The 19,202-nt window shown below is 39.8% G+C and overlaps 1 protein-coding gene across 1 annotated transcript; it reads right to left on the bottom strand.

Annotated features, from left to right (window-relative positions):
- Window positions 1–5,130: 5,130 nt before the first annotated feature.
- Window positions 5,131–18,511, bottom strand: LOC145439309 (microfibril-associated glycoprotein 4-like). Its single transcript, XM_080316815.1, has 8 exons — window positions 17,789–18,511; window positions 17,598–17,723; window positions 15,805–15,870; window positions 15,163–15,249; window positions 14,948–15,099; window positions 14,180–14,276; window positions 12,913–13,012; window positions 5,131–5,926 (listed from the first exon to the last, which is right to left on the bottom strand). Exons 1-8 carry the CDS (start codon window positions 17,922–17,924, stop codon window positions 5,599–5,601), a joined length of 1,092 nt encoding a protein of 363 aa, XP_080172941.1. The 5' UTR covers window positions 17,925–18,511; the 3' UTR covers window positions 5,131–5,598.
- Between the last annotated feature and the right edge of the window lie 691 nt (window positions 18,512–19,202).

The raw sequence follows: 19,202 nt of genomic DNA, 5'->3' as shown, positions 1-19,202 counted from the left end.
ACAAAACCACAACTACGGAATACTTCAATCAACATTTTACGACTGTAAAAAATCCCAAATCAACACCTACGGATCTACGAACGTCGTCAGTACTACAAGAGAGCCAATAGTGTCAACTTTGTCCTACGAAGTATCCCGAACAAGTGTGGACTACTCGCATAACAATCGTTGTGGAGCTGCACTATAAAAACAAAATTGGTGGCCAGTACGGGGAAACTTCCGGTGTTCAGACGTTGACCAATCGATGCTTTCTAAGACGACCATCGTAAAACTTGTACTTGTCGTATCCTTGCTTTCATCGTCTGTATCTCTCCTGATAATATTGGCAGCAATTTATCTGCACGTATCGCCTGGAGCGTTTTCTAATCTGTTGAACGTATTTTGGGGATCAAATAGCAGCGAACCCACTGCTTACGTCAAAACCACGAATACGCCGCCAGGACCTACAGTCTTTTTCAACGCATCCTCGCCTGATCTAATATTTGCCAACAGTACTTCCTCTAGTCAATAGAGAGTACTATGCGAAGAATATTGAAAGCATTTAAAAGGAAAAAGTCGTCAGAGGCAACAAAAGAACTCAAACAAGGGATTACCTTGCTTAAAGCGACACAAAAACGCCATGAAGATGCACGGCGACAAGAAAGACAACTTGCTAAAGATGTGGCGGAACAAGCTGAACTTTTAAAGGAAGTAAAAACAGCTCTTCCGGAAACCATGAAAGGTTTAGAGAAGGCAAAGAAAGAGGTTCGAAAAGCTCAAGCGGACCTCAAAGCTGTTTGTGATGCCACAACAAAAGTTAGTGGGAACGTCTCCGCCGATGTGCTGAATGACATTCTTACGTCAGAGTTTGAGCTCGGAAAGTCGCATGCACAGGTTACGCGAGATAGAACGCAACCTCCCATTTTGACGGTACTTCCAAATGCACCAGAATATGATCCTCCGGCGTACGTTCTTGCTGCTGAGCGGCCAAGTGGGGACGTAAAACAAGGACCAACTATGACGGTTCGTAAGGGTTTAGATTGTCACACTGTAACGGCCGTCTATCCCACGTTCCCGAATTCCGTGCCTGTCGCATTATCCGACTCTTCTGAAGGATCAACGTCCTGTTTCCCTGTGGGTAGTGGTGCACGCGCCAAACAAAAAAATGGAAACTTAGCAACGGTGGGAACAAGGCCGGAACCTGCAAAAAGTTCCTTGAGTAAATATAGTGGATATCAAGGATGGCAAGAACGCCGCAATTCGGAGACAGAATCTCGTATAAATGCGGATGGCGCCTCCCGACGGGTAACCTTTCATAGTCCAGGGGAGGAACGATCTGATGCAGAAAACAGTGAAGTTGATTTCAATACCCGACTAAAACGTGTTTCCAAAGAAATCAGAGATAATATAAGGTCCTTACGGGGCGGTGCAAGCTCTCAGGATTCCGCGGAAGAATCTCTCGATGAGGAACTTTCCGACATCTCTCGTTCTCCTGATACACCTCGCGCTACCTCCACTCCAAAAGAGTATGGGGGGAGGACTAGGCGACAACAGCAACAACAACAGTTGCACCAATATCCAGGTGTAACAGTTCCAATGCTCAACGTACCCATTAAAATACAATCAGAAAAAGAAATGCTTCAGCTAATGGTGGATCCTGGAGACATGCCACTACTAAAGTGGATGGAAAATTCGATGCGACGAATACGTCACGGTCCCGGGAATACAGATGCTGATGTTATTTTGGCTAATGCGATGCAGAAGAAATTGAGGGCGGCTGGCAGACACAAGCATGCTACCCAACTGGGAAATTTTTTTAATACCAATTCGGGGGAAGCAGAATGGGAATCGGTGATGCGATCTCTTTCCTTATCCAATCCACAGGGTTTGATAAATGATGAAAAGATCATTGGAGATTTCCGCAGAAATTATCGCTGGGAGGATGAGCCGCTACCTCTGCTCAATAGCGCCTTGAAGCAACTGGAAATAGACATGGATAGTAAAATTAAGAAAAACCCGGACGGATTACGTCTTTTTCGAAATCTACGACAGCGACTACCAGAAGCGCTTAGATTAATGTTACGAGGATGGGAAGAGGATAAAACTTGGCGGGATGTTTCGGAGGAACTACAACTTGTTTGGAACTCTGAGTTTCTGGACGAACAAGAGACGCGCCCTAGAAACCAGGAAACAAAGGAAGTGCGTGACACAAAGCCATCTTTACCGCCTGCACACTCGTCCCGAGGTAATAGCCAAGTGGCTTGGATGGAACCTCAATACCCTGATCATCCACGTCGATATAATACTTCATATTGGACGGATGATGAACTGAATCAAGGTATTCAACCCTCGATCGCTTGCGGGAGCTGATTGATCCGGTAAATCAGCTCCCAGATAATTTATTACCCCCAACACACAAAAACTGTACATAACTCTTCTTCTTTACCCTTATTTACATTTCTTGATACGCCGGATGACCCATTACAGCCCGATTTACGAAATTGTTCGGACGCCAATTGTTGTATTTGATTGATACAATAACGGGTTCGAAATTCCTAGCTGACACGGGAAGCATCCCCAATTTGATAATGAAAAAGGTCGTTATTACTAAATACCCACAAAGCTGGGAGGAACGTCAACCAATAGACATGGAATTGACAGGAATAGGTGGCTCGTCCCAAGTTGATTCCTTGGTAGAGATTAATTTTGATGGTCTGTCCGTTCCATTTGTGACCGGATTAGGAGTTCCACTTAATATCATAGGGTTGAAATGGATTGAACAAGTACAGCAATTACCAAGCATAGTAATTGCGTTGAAAACACCGTCTAATTCGATTGAAGAGTTGCCTTTAGTAACTCTACATGATGGGATCTCATGACATCAACGGGACGGAACCAAAGTCGGAAGCAGTCCTCGCGACACTGTAACCGATGATGGCGTTGATGGAAGCTGCAAATCAAATAAGCGTCGAGCCGGCACGCTAGCCGTCGCCGCTGGCCGTTGCCGCTGGCGCAAGTACCGAGATGGTAATCACCACTGGTGCGAACGACGAGTTGAAAATAGCAACTAACGTCACACAGAACCCATGGGAAACTATTGGTGTTGAGACAGGAATGCCTGCTAACACCGTTAATGAAGACGTCGAGCGTGGAATCCCCGCTGGCGTAAATAAGGACCTGCACGAGAAAACTGGTCCCGAAGGCTCTTGCGGATGCACTTGTCCGGATAACTGTAAAGATCCGGCCCATAGATGCATGGCGACTGCCACAGCTGACATCGAACGAAGAATGTCCGCTGGCGAAAATAAAGACCTGCACGAGAAAACTGGTCCTAAATGCTTTCGTGGATGCACTTGTCCGAATAACCTTAATGAATCGGCCCATAGATGCATGACGACAGCCACAGTAATGAGTACTTTCCCAAAAGGTTCAAACGAAGCAGCGATTGCCGGTCAACCGGATATACACCCGGTCATGTCCGACAAGGAGTCTGGGGATTTTAGGATGCACGTCTCCCCAGAAAAAGGGTCCCCGGCGGAAAAGGAGTCCGTCGGCGTGACGGTAGGTGCGGGCACGCACCGACATCAGAGGCCTACATCGAAGGACCTCGCCCTCTCTCCACCAACAACAGAACCCCGTTCATCACGAGATTCCCATTAGCCAATGGCTGGCCAAGTTACCACAACAAGGGACCAGTCCAAGCGTTAAGACGGAACTCAAGAGTCTCATCATCGCCATGATCTTTGTAATGACTCAGTGGATGGATATCATTCCTGGGAAGGAATTTGCGGCGTCATTAAAAAGAAAATGGGGATGCAAATGAGAATTGAAGAAATCACGTATGTCATGAAAAGGTGCGACAGAGCAATAGTCTCGAAAAATGGATTGGCGGCCGCCCATGGACATACAAAGGGGACGCCTCCTCAATACTGTAAATATGAAGGTAACGAGATATTGTACCCACATGACGACTGAAAACAATGCAAGACAGATAATGTCAGCAGGCATTGAACGAATGAACAGGAGATTCGTTCATTTGAGCAAAACGATAACGAAGAGAAGCAAAACAAAGAATGTGGTAATTTGTATGAAAGCAGCCGATATAAGGAATGAGGGACTCGTACTGCTGCAATCAAACGTACAAGAAGTGGTGTTGTGCGAAGGCCCTATACCACCCACAGTTATACATAAGATGTAAAGCTGTTTTTAGCAGAGTGTAAATATGTGATATAATAAGGGTGAACGGACAAAACTCCTATAATGGGAGCAAACGGAAAAAAGTGAAACCACGTAACTAGAAAAAATGCTGAGTCAGCATTTTTTAATTCGTGTGGAAAAACGAGAGAATAAGAAGAAAAAAGATTAAGTGAGAGAGTGAAAAAGGAGATTGAATTAAATGATCATGGGGAATCATGTTAGATGACGTCAAATATACACACGAGTAAAGCGGGCATATAGTTCACTAGTTCCAAATGATCACCAAAAATACTCGGTTGGTGGTCGATTGCTGGGAGAATTTCTCAGCATTACCCTCATAGCATTATGTTGCTATTGATGTATTAGGCGTATACCATATTTTCATAATGCGAAATGAAGATCCGGTCCAATGTAGGAGGCAGATAAAACGAAAGTATGATTGTTACGCTTGATTTTGATGATGTTTTACATTTCCTTTGTAGTTGCAGGCAAAAGCTACAATAACAGACACGAAAACAAAACAAATTATTTTATAGATTCAGCCCACGAATATATTGCGGTTTCCACAACTTTTGACAGTACGGACTGATCATTTATAAAGACACCTTGCAATTGTTTCAATACCATGGCAATTATATAATTACCGTCAAGATTATCGAAAGTTACCAATTAACAGGCTGACTACAATAGTTATTTTGAAATAAATACGTTTCGTCTAAAAGGCTCGTTGAAAGTATATGCAACTTACCCCGAATGCGACTCGCCTATACTGCGTATAGTGTTTGGCCAATTTATTTGGCGTATAAGCTTTGAGTACAAATAGAAGCAGTACCTTTGCGATGCGCTTGCTTGCAGTTAAAAGCCGAAGAGATTTTCTGATGCATCTAATAATTTTATCAGCTCATGTTCTTGTCATGAGCTAGGGATTAAGAATAAAAACAAACAAAGAATGAGTCGTTCTTAGCGATTCACAGATAGAACGCTTTAGAATTTATTGCTGATATCGCACTACGTCGAAATCACTTGCTAAAAGCAACGTTGTGAACGAAGTCAGGACACGAAACCGTGAAAGTAATTCGATCCACTCCACTTCGAAATAGTATAAAATGAAATATATAATGTCCAATGTATTATAGTTCGAAATAGTATAACATCAAATATAGGATATCCCGAGATTTGCTCGAGTCATGCACATGCGCAATGTGTTAAGTACAGACTAAGTCGTTACACGAAGTAATACAAGTCGAGCCGGATCATTTTTCATATAAACCAAAAATAATTACAGTATTCATACACCTTCTCCCGACTCGAACAAGATACGCAACCCCCTCCCGTTGAGGTTTTGTGTATAGTATGCATAATGCACGGGACTGCGCATAAAATAGTAATAAACATATATACGATTTTGAATTAAATATTTGTTCATCTCGCTGGTTTAATTTTCATTTCAGCGAAGCTGAGGGAATAGTTGTATCCCCTAAACGAGTGCCAGTTTATCCCGTCAGCAAACGAGTCGTGCGGTCCACCATGGTGGTAGAGTCCGTTTAAATTGGATTGGTGACAACGCGCATACCACCATGCACCCTTGTAAATAGCTGCACAGTTTGCAGTGGGAATCCCGTCGATATCGTGATCCTTCGTAGAAAATCCGAATCCGTTATGGGCAGCGTGTAATGAATCTCCTGCCGTTCCAGAGTAGCCGGAAACGCTTAGAACGTAATTATTTTGAGGCGGACCAATATCAAATCTCCTGAAACAATATGCACGAGTTGTAGGTTGCAATTAAAACAAACATGTTTAAAATATGGCCCTTGTTTAAACATATTTTTATTTTCTTTGAGCCATGACGATGATTTTCAATTGTGACATTATAGTGGATTGGCATTGACAATAGAAAATACAGGGTAAATATAGCTTCTTTGAGGAATTATCAACGCACTATAGCTGTTGAACCGACTATTTTGAGGGTTCCAACCAGCCTATCTCGTATGTGTCGGTTATATCGAACCGTAATTGTCTCTTATCCGTCGGCTCATTCAACAAGGTTTTTGGAAAGTATTTACACAATTACGTCATGATTTTCCAACTTAAAAAAACACAACTATTTTTTGAAAGGCTTTTGTTTAAAACAACCATTTCTTTTAAATGCAGCGCTACGTATGGGTATTACAATATGATTTGGTTATCCAGTATAGGAAACCATATGGGCTCAATGCAACCATAAGTAAGATAAATAGGGTGTGTTATGTACAAATTGTCGTGTTGAATTTCTGACACTGAACGAAGTGTTATCCTCATTAGCTCGCTTAACAAAGCAAGCTAATAGACATCTAGTGGAATTCGCAACGTTGCTGACGTGTTTATCCTTCTAGAAATAGATGCCGGGTATAATGAAGTTGGCAGAAATTACCGAAGAACAGAGCGGTTGAGCAGCGAAGTACTTATAGTATTTGGAGTACTACTACTGCTGCTGCTGCTACTGCTGCTGCTTCTGCCGCTGTCGCTGCCGCTGCCGCTAAAGCTACCACTACCACTACCACTACTACTACTACTACTACTACTTAAATATCATCAAGTAGTTTTGAAATAGCCTATATAAATAGCCAATGTATATTATGAAGCTAAACTGAATGCATTGCACTCAATGCATCGTTATTGCAAGACGAACTTGGCTCTATGTTCATTGTTCAAGTTGTCACGTGGGCAGGGATTACGGATTTGGGTTTTTCAGTGACATTTTTTAAATGGTATCCGTGGTGGGGGAGGGTGGTGTCAATTTGGGTTGCAAAGAATAAATTGCCACAAATGTGTGTTGCAAAGTCAGATTTACGAATTCGTATACCAAAAATGGCATATATAATGCAGTTTTAGAATTCTTTCCTGTCTCATCAGTACTCTTCAAGTGCTGGCTACTTAATTACCGAATTCTGAGTCGGAGTTGGAGTCGGTATATTCAAAATGTCTGCAGCTCGGGTAGGACCCAACAAACACAAAACCGTAAAAGGATAATTCGGGATCATCTCGATTAGGTTCTGATTTTCTAAGTGTCGGGGGAATGTCTAAAATACGTAGTAGGGTGGTCTTGTGGTTATATTCAATCAGAATTAATTCCAACTCGGTGTTGTTTCATGGCATGCGTTAGACTTCGTTATATCCCGTTGTTAACCTAATAATGCGAATTTTCTATCGCTTGCGGGTATGTCTACAATACTTAGAAAGGATATTGTTTGTGTTACATTCAATAACAATTAATTACTATCCGGTTTTGTTCGATCTCATGCAGTAGCTTCGTTATATCCATTAGAAAACAATGTTCTCCCTTCGTTTTATTGCGTGATGATGTCACAGGTGTTGTATATTCCTGTTGTTGCTCTAAGATCGAACAGTTTCGTTTTCTTCTGATATATATGATCTTCATTATATATATATTCGCTTTTTCGGTAATCTCGTATGTTCAACGAGTATGGATAATGGTTTTATTCAGAGAATAACTAAATAAGTGAGATGTTGTACGTTTAGGAATATGATTATCGATGCGTGACTTCTAGAATATTTCGGCGATTCAAATTTTACGTCATCGCGCGGGACAAAGATTTGACTCGCGACAGGTAGCAGCCAGGACCGGGGGGAAGTTGGCCATCAATTTTTTTTTCAAAACTACTATGTACAACAACGCAGGTATCGGATGTATCACCAGGGTCACTCTTCCGGCCATGGCGCGTGGCAGCAATCGGCCACATATGATGTTTCGACGTTGGCCGCGTTGAAATACGAATTAAAGTAATTTCAAATCAATCCGCATACAAATTACCGACTGATTTCTATTTTCTATTTCTGTTTCTATACATAACCTAACACTTTCATGGGGTGAACAGAAAATTCTCAAATCTTTTCTATTCATTTTTATTTAGTAAATAGAAACTTTCTTCTCCTGTAGCAATGCGGCTACTGGTTGGAATTGAGCCAAATTTGGTGTGTAGGCTTGAATTAGGTAACCTAACAATTTTATTATCAAGTAGCCAGAACGATTTGAGAAAAAAAGTCATTTTTTAAGGGCCCTAATGTCCATGTCAGAGAAACGTTTTAGGGTAGGCCTACTCACATGTCTCGCAGCGTTCTCTACATAATTGTCAATTGCGATACAAACTGTTCGCTTGTACTGGTAAAGCCATCCAACTTCGAATTCTAAAATGTTGGGAGTCTTGATATCAAATTTTTGAAAGGTGCACTTTGCAGAGGATTTCGGAATCTGTCAAATTATACAAAATTTTTTAGCAAATTCTTTGACATATTTCATCTATTTGGGACTCGATCAACGTAAAAGAATTGTTAATTATTTTATACAATATATTGTATTTGTTGTTGAAGTATAGTAATAATTCTTATGGTTACCGCACTTGTAACGATTCACTGCCATAACTGGAATAATTATGATGATGTAACTTTCAAATTGTCATGTATTTTGCAACAACATTGTTCTCAATTTTCAAGGTGTTGACCATTGGAGGAAGAATCACCCTTAAGCCGGGAATCCACGATCCGTAAACGTGTCCGACTATTTCTCTCCTCAAGCGGAAGCGACAGAGAAGAGGAACGAAGAGAAAGGAAGGACAGAAAAAGCAAGAGTGTGACAAGTTGCGTCCGTTCGCGTTAATGCGTATTTCCATCCGCGAAGTAGTAGATGGGAAAACTAATGGGGCGTTTGGTTAGCGCTTATATAAGGTTGACTCCAACGCTGTATTTGCTAAATGTTGCGGTGAAATAGGGGTGGTGTCATTTGGTATCAATATTGACTATTAAAAGTCCATTTGTTAGTGGTCATGGATTTGTTCGGCCAGTATGCAGTAATTTCTGATAGTCACTTCCCGGGCTTCTGTTTTCTAACCCCTCATGATAGTTATTCTGCTTCTAGTAAGACTGTCGATTCTAACGTTTTATCGTATCATTTGTCGGAGGTTTCGCTCGCTTTATTTACAACGTTTTGCTCTCTGCTAGGTCAATTACTTTCCTGGCTGAGTATCACTACAGCCTAGGAAACTGCACTAATTCTCATTTTAATGTCTTGCTGGTTATCTTGCTGTCAATTCTAATAATTTGTCAATGCCTATACCAGTGTAGCCACTCAAATGTTTTGTTCTCTGTACACAATATTGTTAGGTCTTCAGCTTTCCAGGCAGAGTATCATTCCACTTCCTAGACTTGAGTAGATATCTCTCCAACCTAATCTCTGCGCACTGTGCCATAACTGTTACATGAACCTTTCTGTCACTGAATCCATGCAATCCGCTGACCTTAGTATCTACTTCCGTAATATGTTGATATTTGGGTGCTTTTGGTTCGGTCTATTGACTATATAGTAGGGATGGTGTGAACCTCTGAAAGGTTCAGGTTCGTGTGAACGCGAACCTTTTTGAAAGGTTCTGCGTGAACACGAACGTGAACCTCATGACGTCACGTGACGTCATATTGCTAATTCCAACCCTATCTTTCAATGAAGTGTTACCCTACTAATGTACACGATACCTAGTGACGACTCGAGCTACACAATGCCGAAGTACATATTGGTGTTTTTAACGTCGCTGAGTGCGGAGATAATTAGGTTAGCTGATTCGGAAGAATGCTAATCGTGTGATTAAATACTGCTAATCGCGACGCATGAAGCTGAAGAGGGTTATGCGCGATGGTTAGTCGCGGTGTCCCGAGTTTTCAATCAAGTGGCGTTATCTGTTGCATCATAATGCGAAAATGCGTTATATATTGGCTGCTAGTTGGTGAATAAAACTAGAGATCCCACAATCTCCATACTGAAACAGCAGGCTGCTAACGACGATACTGCCACTGTAATAGGTAGAATTATCATCATCGCGAAATGAAAGTCGTGTCCAATTAGTACGGTACAGCTAAGAAACGGATATCGCTTTGCAATGGCGGGTAGTCCTACATAATTCGTTGATTGTTTAGTGAAGCCATAACCTAGGAGACAATCGGCACGGTCATTATCGGGAATAATTTGACGTAGGAATGGTACGCAGTTTCTATCGATAACTAGAAATCTATAGTTGTTTCATGAGATTAACACTAACTTTATGCGACGCGATCAACCGGTTTCCTTAATCCTGGGTTGATAAATCCTGACGAACGCGCTAATCGACTTTATTGCTAATCCAACTTTATTATCTTTGTCCTAAGTGTATCAACTAAGGCAATTAAAGGATATAATACTCCCATAAAATCAATAGTTTCCGTCGCTTTGCCAACAATTTCGACGAGGACTTACCAGTGAACATAAACTTACGCCTTAACGGTCGAGACCAGACCGGACAATGTATTCGGCGTCAGAGTATCGCTACATTGATATTGAGCTGAGTGTAAAACAGGTTTCTATACTTGCTACAAAAGTTATACACTATACAGCAGTGGTCAACACCTCAATCGCACGGATTTGGTTTTAATGATGCAGTAAAGATACGAAGTCAAGATTGACCCCGTACGCCTGCTAGATTTTTTTTCATCAGAAAACGATATCAATTTCATTGATAGGTTGAATAGCCTAAGCATCATTCGCTGACTGCGTATTTTGCTCGTGATGTTTTTGATTGCGGGTAAAACTCACAACAGAGAGTCACAAACGGAAACCTGGATGTTTCGAGCAAACTTTTGTAACAAAGCAAGTGAAACATTTGAGATTGTCAAGGTGCATGCTCGTTTAGTGTTGATTTTTAATGCTGCCAGCGCCATGCATGGAGTGGCCCGCAGTTGAAATGCAATAAATATGAACCAAAGATGTTGTAACGAAGTGAAAATTGTAATATATGAAAAAGGTTCACAGTGTAGAACCTACCAAGGTTCTGTTGTGAACGCGAACCTCTAAATTTCCGAGGTTCACACACAGAACGCGAACGTGAACCTCGCGTTCACACCATCCCTACTATATAGTCAACTTTTCATGTGCTGTATCCTAATATGTATCTTTTTTTCATTGTAAGCTGCATTTTTGTCATAGTAACTGTAATATTTTGTATCCGCCTACACTTGAAAGCAATTTTATTGCTCATTGCAGAGACATATTATCCACTCAGTTATGTTTCCTAATTAATCCTCGTTTTGTTGTATTGTTAGTTGTCTTGGCTTTTTCAATAATGTTAATTCTAATTTGTTTTCACTTCTCCAACTCATTTCATGTTATTATGTGTTTTATGATCTTTATATAATACAAGGTAATGGGTAGTGGATACCATTGCATATGTAACGGCATGCTATTATGATCAGGTATGCCTAAATAGGTGAAGCAGGAAGGAGTGTGTCAGGGTGGTATTTTAACCAGCGGATCTACATCCCACGCTGTAGTATCTGCATAATATTTACATCATTGAAGGACATGGAAAAGACATTGAATTGAGTCGACACAAGATCCCCCTTTCTAGTGCGTGCCGAGATCTAATATCTACTAAATCAAGCTCAGCTTTTCTACATCTTTGGTCTGTAAAGTGTTTACTGGGGAGTTGAAGTCGAAGTCGGTGCAAAAATTTACCAACATTACAGCCCTTCTAAGTACGTACTGTATATATCTAGAATTGAAGGTAGGCATGGATGTATAATATATAGTAGCAACGGAATATACTTGCTCCGAACATCATGCCAATCGTCACATCTACGCGAATCATACTACACCGACGGTTTGCGAGCGACAGCGCATAGTTCTGTTTCGCTGCAGTTGACGCCGCTACATACCGACACTGACACTTTCGTGCCGATTACGCATTAGAAGTGCTGTTGTGTTCCTTTGTAAATGAATATCAGCTATTCTGCGGTAATTGTTTCTGATGACATAAGCAGGCTACTGATTTCGATACTGAAAGATTGAACAAATACTGGATTATTGTGTAGCACACATATATACAGTAGAATTGAACGATACAGAAATTCTTCAAATACAGCACTGTGCAAGGCAGCATGTGCGGGAACGATATTTTCTAAATGATTCAGTCGGACACAAGGGCGGAAACGTTATCTTCTGAATGATTCAGTTCTACAACACGGACGCAACTGTACTGAAGTAAAAGCGACCATGAAGCATATATCGTCATTGTCTCACAATAATCACTCACATTGTGTTGAAACGAGCAAAGTACTATTTATTTTGTCATAACCTTAAGATAGGAAATTTGAATCTGTGTCCTGATTAACGAGGGTTTTCTACGTGCCAGTTTTAAGTTAACGGGTTTTGATCGAATTAGGCGGATTCGATTGTGTAGTTCGATTTTCGGAATCAGTGCCACAATAGCAATCGAGCAATACCAGTTATTATAATGTTCATGATTAATTACGTTGTCACAAGTGATGCTAGGCCAGTCTGTGCTTCGCCTGTGAGTGATTCAACTCTCCTTTCGCACTATGAATACGGAAATTCCGCGATTTTTACTTCATAATGTTCACAATTTCTTCATTCATGAACATCGATTGAAAATTATATCAATAATACCAATAATGATATATATATTATAGTCATAATTGAAGGTTCTCACAATATATTAACTCCTCCTGACGACACGTGAGGCAGTGCTTCACTCGATTCCCCTGACTGCACGTCACTGGAATATCTTGACATGTCTTCAAATCTCGAACCAAGCCATATTCTATTGTGAACTATGATCTCCAAATCTCCTGATTACTTTAGTCACCATGCATATCGGTAAATGTGTATATTAATGACTCCATTAGTCCTTATATACTTACGAGTATCTCGCAAATTTCCGCACGCCATTCCAGTCCTCCATGTCGATGCGTAATTCGAAATTTTCGGACGACTGTAAAATGTTGTAGAGGTTCTGCAATCCTGTAGTGGGTTGAAAAAAGTTCGTTGTGAGATCACCCGCGAGTCGTCTGGAAGTCATCCGCCAATAAAGAACGCAGGTCGCAGAGGGGCTCAGAAAAAGGTAGACCAGATTACACAACAGTTTGATATTGCTATGTTGGCAGTAATGTTACGCATTAAATTTTTTACAGCTGCGCTACACTGCAGTAATTGGCACTGATTGCATAAAACGCACATTAGTTATTCCTTCAGCATAGTTGTATTGTACAGTATTTTCGATCCTCGAACATTCAAAAAATACTGTGTACTGTATTACCGTGTAACACATGCACATAGGGTTCCGCTAAACTTTTCTGTACCAATCTGTTCTGCAATTATAACCAATTGATGGCGACTATGAAGCTGAACGGCATTTTATGAGTTCATTGTTGATCGTTACTGCATGGATCACCTTTGTTCCACGATAGTTACTCATCTCATGTTACAACGAACGAAATAATGCATATTTTGTCATTACCAAACGATAAAAATTGCACGCCTATATACGTTCGAGTTAACCGGATTTACCTGCAAATCTTACTTATGATAATGATTTATCAGCGACTAACGCCGAAAAACGTAGCAATTTTAATTTTGTAAGAGGTAATTTAGTCTTTCGATCGACATGCTGTACCAAAGTGGTGTATAACTACATATACACTGAATGGCAGCTCATCTGAGTGATATAAATAGCTTATACAGTTCATTTGAGTAACACATTCAAAACGGGTATTTTAATCGATGGAGTGACAATTCATTTGGGTGGTATAAATATTTTATTTGGGGGCACACAGATAAATGTGGTTTTAATCACTTAAAGGACAAATCCTTTGAGTAACAGATATAGAGATATTTCAAAAGACACATTGGCGCATTTTAGTTAAATAAATTAGTCTAACCGAGTGGTTTACTAAGTGTTTTTAAAACACCGTTTGTTTTAAATGCAACCCTAAACTTGTCTAACTGTCCGTAGATTACTTGTCACTCAAATGAAGTTATAGTCACATATCCAATGAACGTCAACTCAACTAATTCGTCAAACATATTCGTATGAACTGTTAAAGACATAAAACCCGCCAGAATATTCAAGTGATATACAGTTTTCCCTATAATTACTCAAGAAATGTATCCTATAAATATACACCCCACCTATCCAATATTCTCTGACAACACTTCCGAATCCTATGACATATTCAGCATGAGTGCGATAGAAGTCCACGCTTCCATCCATTCGTCTTTGAATAACCTAGAAATATGCAATTTCGCGTGGAACAAATATGGCAGATATATGACTCTCAATTCCTAAAACATTGATTCCTTGTAATATACAGGATGTTCGTAGACCAACGGGCAGATAATTACTGCCATTCAGACTAGTTTAAGACCAGCAGTTATTCAAATGGTCCCACGACAGAAAGCTACACCTGACAACATTGTTCGTTAATTATTGATCATTGCCTAAATTACTATACCATATCGTTGAATTCGTTGTTGTCAAGTTCGTTCATCACTACAGACATATATATTCTTAACGGAAATGCGATATACATCACCGTAAGGCTTTATAGTAATAATTATAATTGATTTTAAATAGCACGGAACTACAGAATCCGCTAAATTAGACCCAACCATTTGGGCTAAACAATATGTGGATGCGAAACAACTTGTCGCTGTTGTGAAAACCCAAGGTTTCCAACTCCACATTTTGTATGTTCCGCGTATAAAATTTTCTGTGACGGTCCGCGCGCTTTTTTGGACTGTTTTTCTTGATTTTGTTGCGAGGAGTAGTTGTTGCAATCATTCAACACTATAGGAGATGTCATTGACTTTCGTACCAATCATCAGTATAGAAAAGAATTTCACTAGTAATATTTAAAGAAGGGATGTTACACTGTCATCCCGAAATTTTATACTTACGGTCCAGTTACCAGAATCTGTACTAAGATCACAGAATGCATCGACCGGTTGTCCAGACACTGTAATTTCAAACACTCCCCGATTCTGGTTACCGGATTTGTAGTTAGACGGATCTACCTTGCTACAGTCTGTAACACCCCGCATATGGAGCCCTGAACACCGTCAACAAGTGGATTGTTGTAAAGTAATTATGTTAGGTGTCAAAATCCACACACCTCTTCGCAACATTTCAATTTCTTTTTTGTTATCTTCGACGATATTCATGAGATCAGATCCAGTTCGATTCAATGACGATGTAGCACCTTGAATGGTTTATAATATGAGTTTCTTTCGCAGATTTATAGTTACACGAGAAAAATAACTTCATAACTTCATGTCATTTATTCACTGAATGGTTTTCGACAGACTCTAATGTCTCATCACTAGCAAACACTCCTGGAACGCCTTATTGATGTCGTTATGTTACTGCTTTCCACTATTCATAGCCGAATACCTACTTGTATAGGTGTCTTGGTGTAAACGTGTAACGGTATTACAAAACCAGTGGGTCTTCTGGTTTTGTTGGTTTTCGACATTTCGACGACACAAACTATTTCATATATTTCGAATTTGATTCTCCATACTATTGACGATTAGAGTTATCCGAAGTGCTTTTCGTGATTACACTAGCAATATGAAGTTGTTTTGTGTAATTTTAAAGGTGCGCCAAATGGCCTGTTGAAATTTAAATCCGAAGTCACGCTCAGAACCATGTGTTTATTTTCTAGTGTCCCTTTTGTGAAACATGTCTTGAGTAAGTTCGGGGGAATTATTATACCTCAGCAAGGGGAAATAGACCAGGCAAATGAACTGCTTACCTGCAACGCTATTTATGAGAATTCTCTCTAGTGTTCGTGTCTCTTCAATATACAATTCTTTCAGCTCTGCATCACCGAGATGAAAAATTCAGGTAGACGGAGAATATATAAAATGCTGGTATCGCTCATAAAAAACATGCACGCAGTTATTAAAATCAAATCTGTGTCTCATTACATTTTAACACATGAAAACTTATTATTTAACAAGCAGTCTTCACATAGGACCAAGATGTATTGTGAATGTATTGGACATATATCAAAACGTGACAGTAAATGCTCCAATGAACTACTCCAATTGAATGCTGTGACGTAGTTGCAACTATAGCAGGGTCATAACTTCCGCACCCCCAAACCCTCCAATTGGGGGTAGGCGAGCTCGAAGGGGGCCCAAAATTATTATTAGCATAAATTATAGAGTATTTTTCGGATATTTATATAACTTTGTTCCCATTTTATGATTTCTCATTTATTCCTAATTATTTACAATTATTTATAGAGATAGACAGTTCGGCGTGGGCCATTATCGCATCACGACACATCAATACGTTGACAATGACGTTTCGGCTAACATGCGACTTTGCGAAGTGTGCTGGCAAACAGTTCGGCGGCGGCGAAATCTTGATCAAAAAGGACCGCCTCATGTATGCCGAAACCATCCGCAGATGTATAAGTATTAATTATGTGCCCTAATATTTCAAATAAACTGATTTCGTCAGTACGAACGGGAAATCTGAGCACGTGGGCTAGTATTTAAAAATTCGAAAGTTACAAATGTAATTCCAATTTCATTGACCGAATGGAAACTAAAATTTGATTTTTGCTCGCACTATGCGCGACTAGAAAACAATGACTCGCTAACTATGGACAACAATACCACAATTGTGCTGGCGATAACGTACGACGAAAAGGGGGACTGTGCGCCCCCCCCCCCCACGTTTGGTATATCACCCAATACGGGAGCTGTTAGATCCCAGTATGCCATGTCCGAGACGCTGTATTCACTAATAATATTTGTAGTAACCAAAACTGTAAGATGATGGTCCTAAATATAAATTATTCTAGGGGCCATCAACCATAGTAAGATTTCAATGAGCCTGCATCTCTCGCCAACCAAAGATATCAAGACTTTTTTCACGTACCCATACATTTCACAACGTCACATGTAAGGTCCTTATATCGTATGGAAAAAATGGAAAAAGTTGAATGAGTGTAATTGTTGGACAATACTTCCGTTGAAGATATAATAGGACATTGATATAATCAACATTGATTTATTAGTAGCCGATTAATCTAACTAATGCCCTATTGTTTCTTACCTTTTAGGGCTCATGCTCTCTGAGATTAATGAAAGTGACTATGTAAATAAAATTGTAGTGTCAGCAATGAATTTCCATATACGACAAATATGCATATATTTACTTATGATCATCAAATCCTAAATTCTTACGTATAAGCCCTATTTCGGTCATTGAAATGTTAATTAACCTTGGAGATTTGAGATTTGCCTATCTACTCGTTCAAGACATATGACAGAGGAACATTGTACACGCTCTTCACAAATATGCCAAAATAACGTATCATTTCACAGTGCAAGTCGAACTTTGTTGTTTCCTTCCCCAAGTGATACAGCTAGCCTACTCATTTGTTAAGAACCCCTGTTATAAAATACATCTGCATCGCATTGCGACAACGATATCAGAATACGAATGTGTTTATTAGTGACAAAACACTGTCACATCACAAATATAAACCTTTATTTTCATTCTATAAACCACCAAGATCGTTCAGCATACCTTTATCATGAATGTTCCGTCTAAATGCTGAGGACACTAGCACTCCTAATATCGCAAGTATCAGAATGAAGAGCACGGTGACTATTGAGAAGATAACTTTAAATTTACTAATGATCATGGAGATGTCTGTCAAAACAAAATGTTTATATCAACTATAACAACCAGATTCCCAATTTGTATAATTTAGGTACCTTTATCCTTGCAAGAAGAACTCAAATCCTCGTCTTGTCTTGAACTGTTTGCATTCGTAACTTTTGGTCCCGGGCGACATTGCAAAGATACGCCATTGTCACCAAAGTATATGTGTTCACCATCGTCCTGTGACATTTTGCCTTGTTGTTGAATAAAGGGATATATATATTTGCGACACCCGCTTAACAATGAAAAAAGGTACGAGTGTGCAGAGGATAATTTGTAAACAATGTAACAAATGCGACTAGCATCTCATACTTTATCCCGTTAATTAGGCACCTCTCAATTCAATGATTATTGACAGCCGAGAAATTATGTTAGCAAGTCAATGATGATTTCTTATTTTCAAAACGATATGGTAGTGACGTGTCTTTAAAATGATAAAATCACAACGATCTCAAGAATAGCTCATAACTGCGGATGTATATATGCATTCGATATTACATGTCAATGTACCATTGAGCATGCACAGCATGACTTATGTAACATATTCGCCAGATAGGATTTTATAAGTAGGAACTTCAATATTTAAACAAGTAGGCTACTATGCTCATATTGCTGTTCGACTGACTCTCATCACGAGCAAACGTCAGTAAATGCAGAAAAACAAATTTAAAATATAGAAAGAATTTCGTTTACCGCATTTACTGGCGCACGGTCTCATTGAGAATCAGCCGAATTGCTCTGAGTGGAATAAATTACCAATATGAACATATTGATTGCTGAAATATCACAGTACACACCACGAGAAACACATCCGCATGCAACGGGATATTTACGATCGCCGCACAATTTATACTCTAACGTTGCGTGGGAGTGCATTGAGCTACACCATGTGTAATATAGCAGAGCACCGTGACTTTAGCAATATCTCAATGTGGAATATATGATGCGAAATTCGAATTCTGTGACCACTAACCGTTGAAGGAAATAGCGGCACCTTCAGGTACAACTCATCACTAGTACCGATATATGGTGTTTTTAATTGATGGTGTAGGTGTAGACAAAGAGCAGGGCGACATTTTATCTGGGTTTTCAGTCCAGTAGGACTAATTCGGTGATTCTTAACCTTTACTGAGCCGCGGAATACTACGCTAATCTGCAATCCTTCGTGGAGCCACAACTTAACGATGAGTCATAAAAAAATAAAAATCTACCACAAAACAATAAATCTAACTACAGTTCTATTTGCATTGCTGTGAAGTACTGGTGTACACAATGAAATTACAGCAACAAAGTAATAAAATATTGCCAATAACATATCATTTTCAGACATAACTAAAACATTTAAGTGAATATTTATTGCAGAACAGCACGAATCCTGCTGTTCCCTTTCAGAGACCAGTTAAGAAATGCGAGGCTTCAGCTTAATATTTTCGGTGGAAACGTAACACCGTGATTCCAATTGCTCAA

This window comes from Botryllus schlosseri, chromosome 5, assembly GCF_051294905.1.
Source record: "Botryllus schlosseri isolate E-star chromosome 5, Bs_hap1, whole genome shotgun sequence".
Classification (NCBI taxonomy): Eukaryota; Metazoa; Chordata; class Ascidiacea; order Stolidobranchia; family Styelidae; genus Botryllus; species Botryllus schlosseri.
Note: the sequence above shows the minus strand (reverse complement) of the source record. Positions and strands in the feature narration are given on the sequence as shown.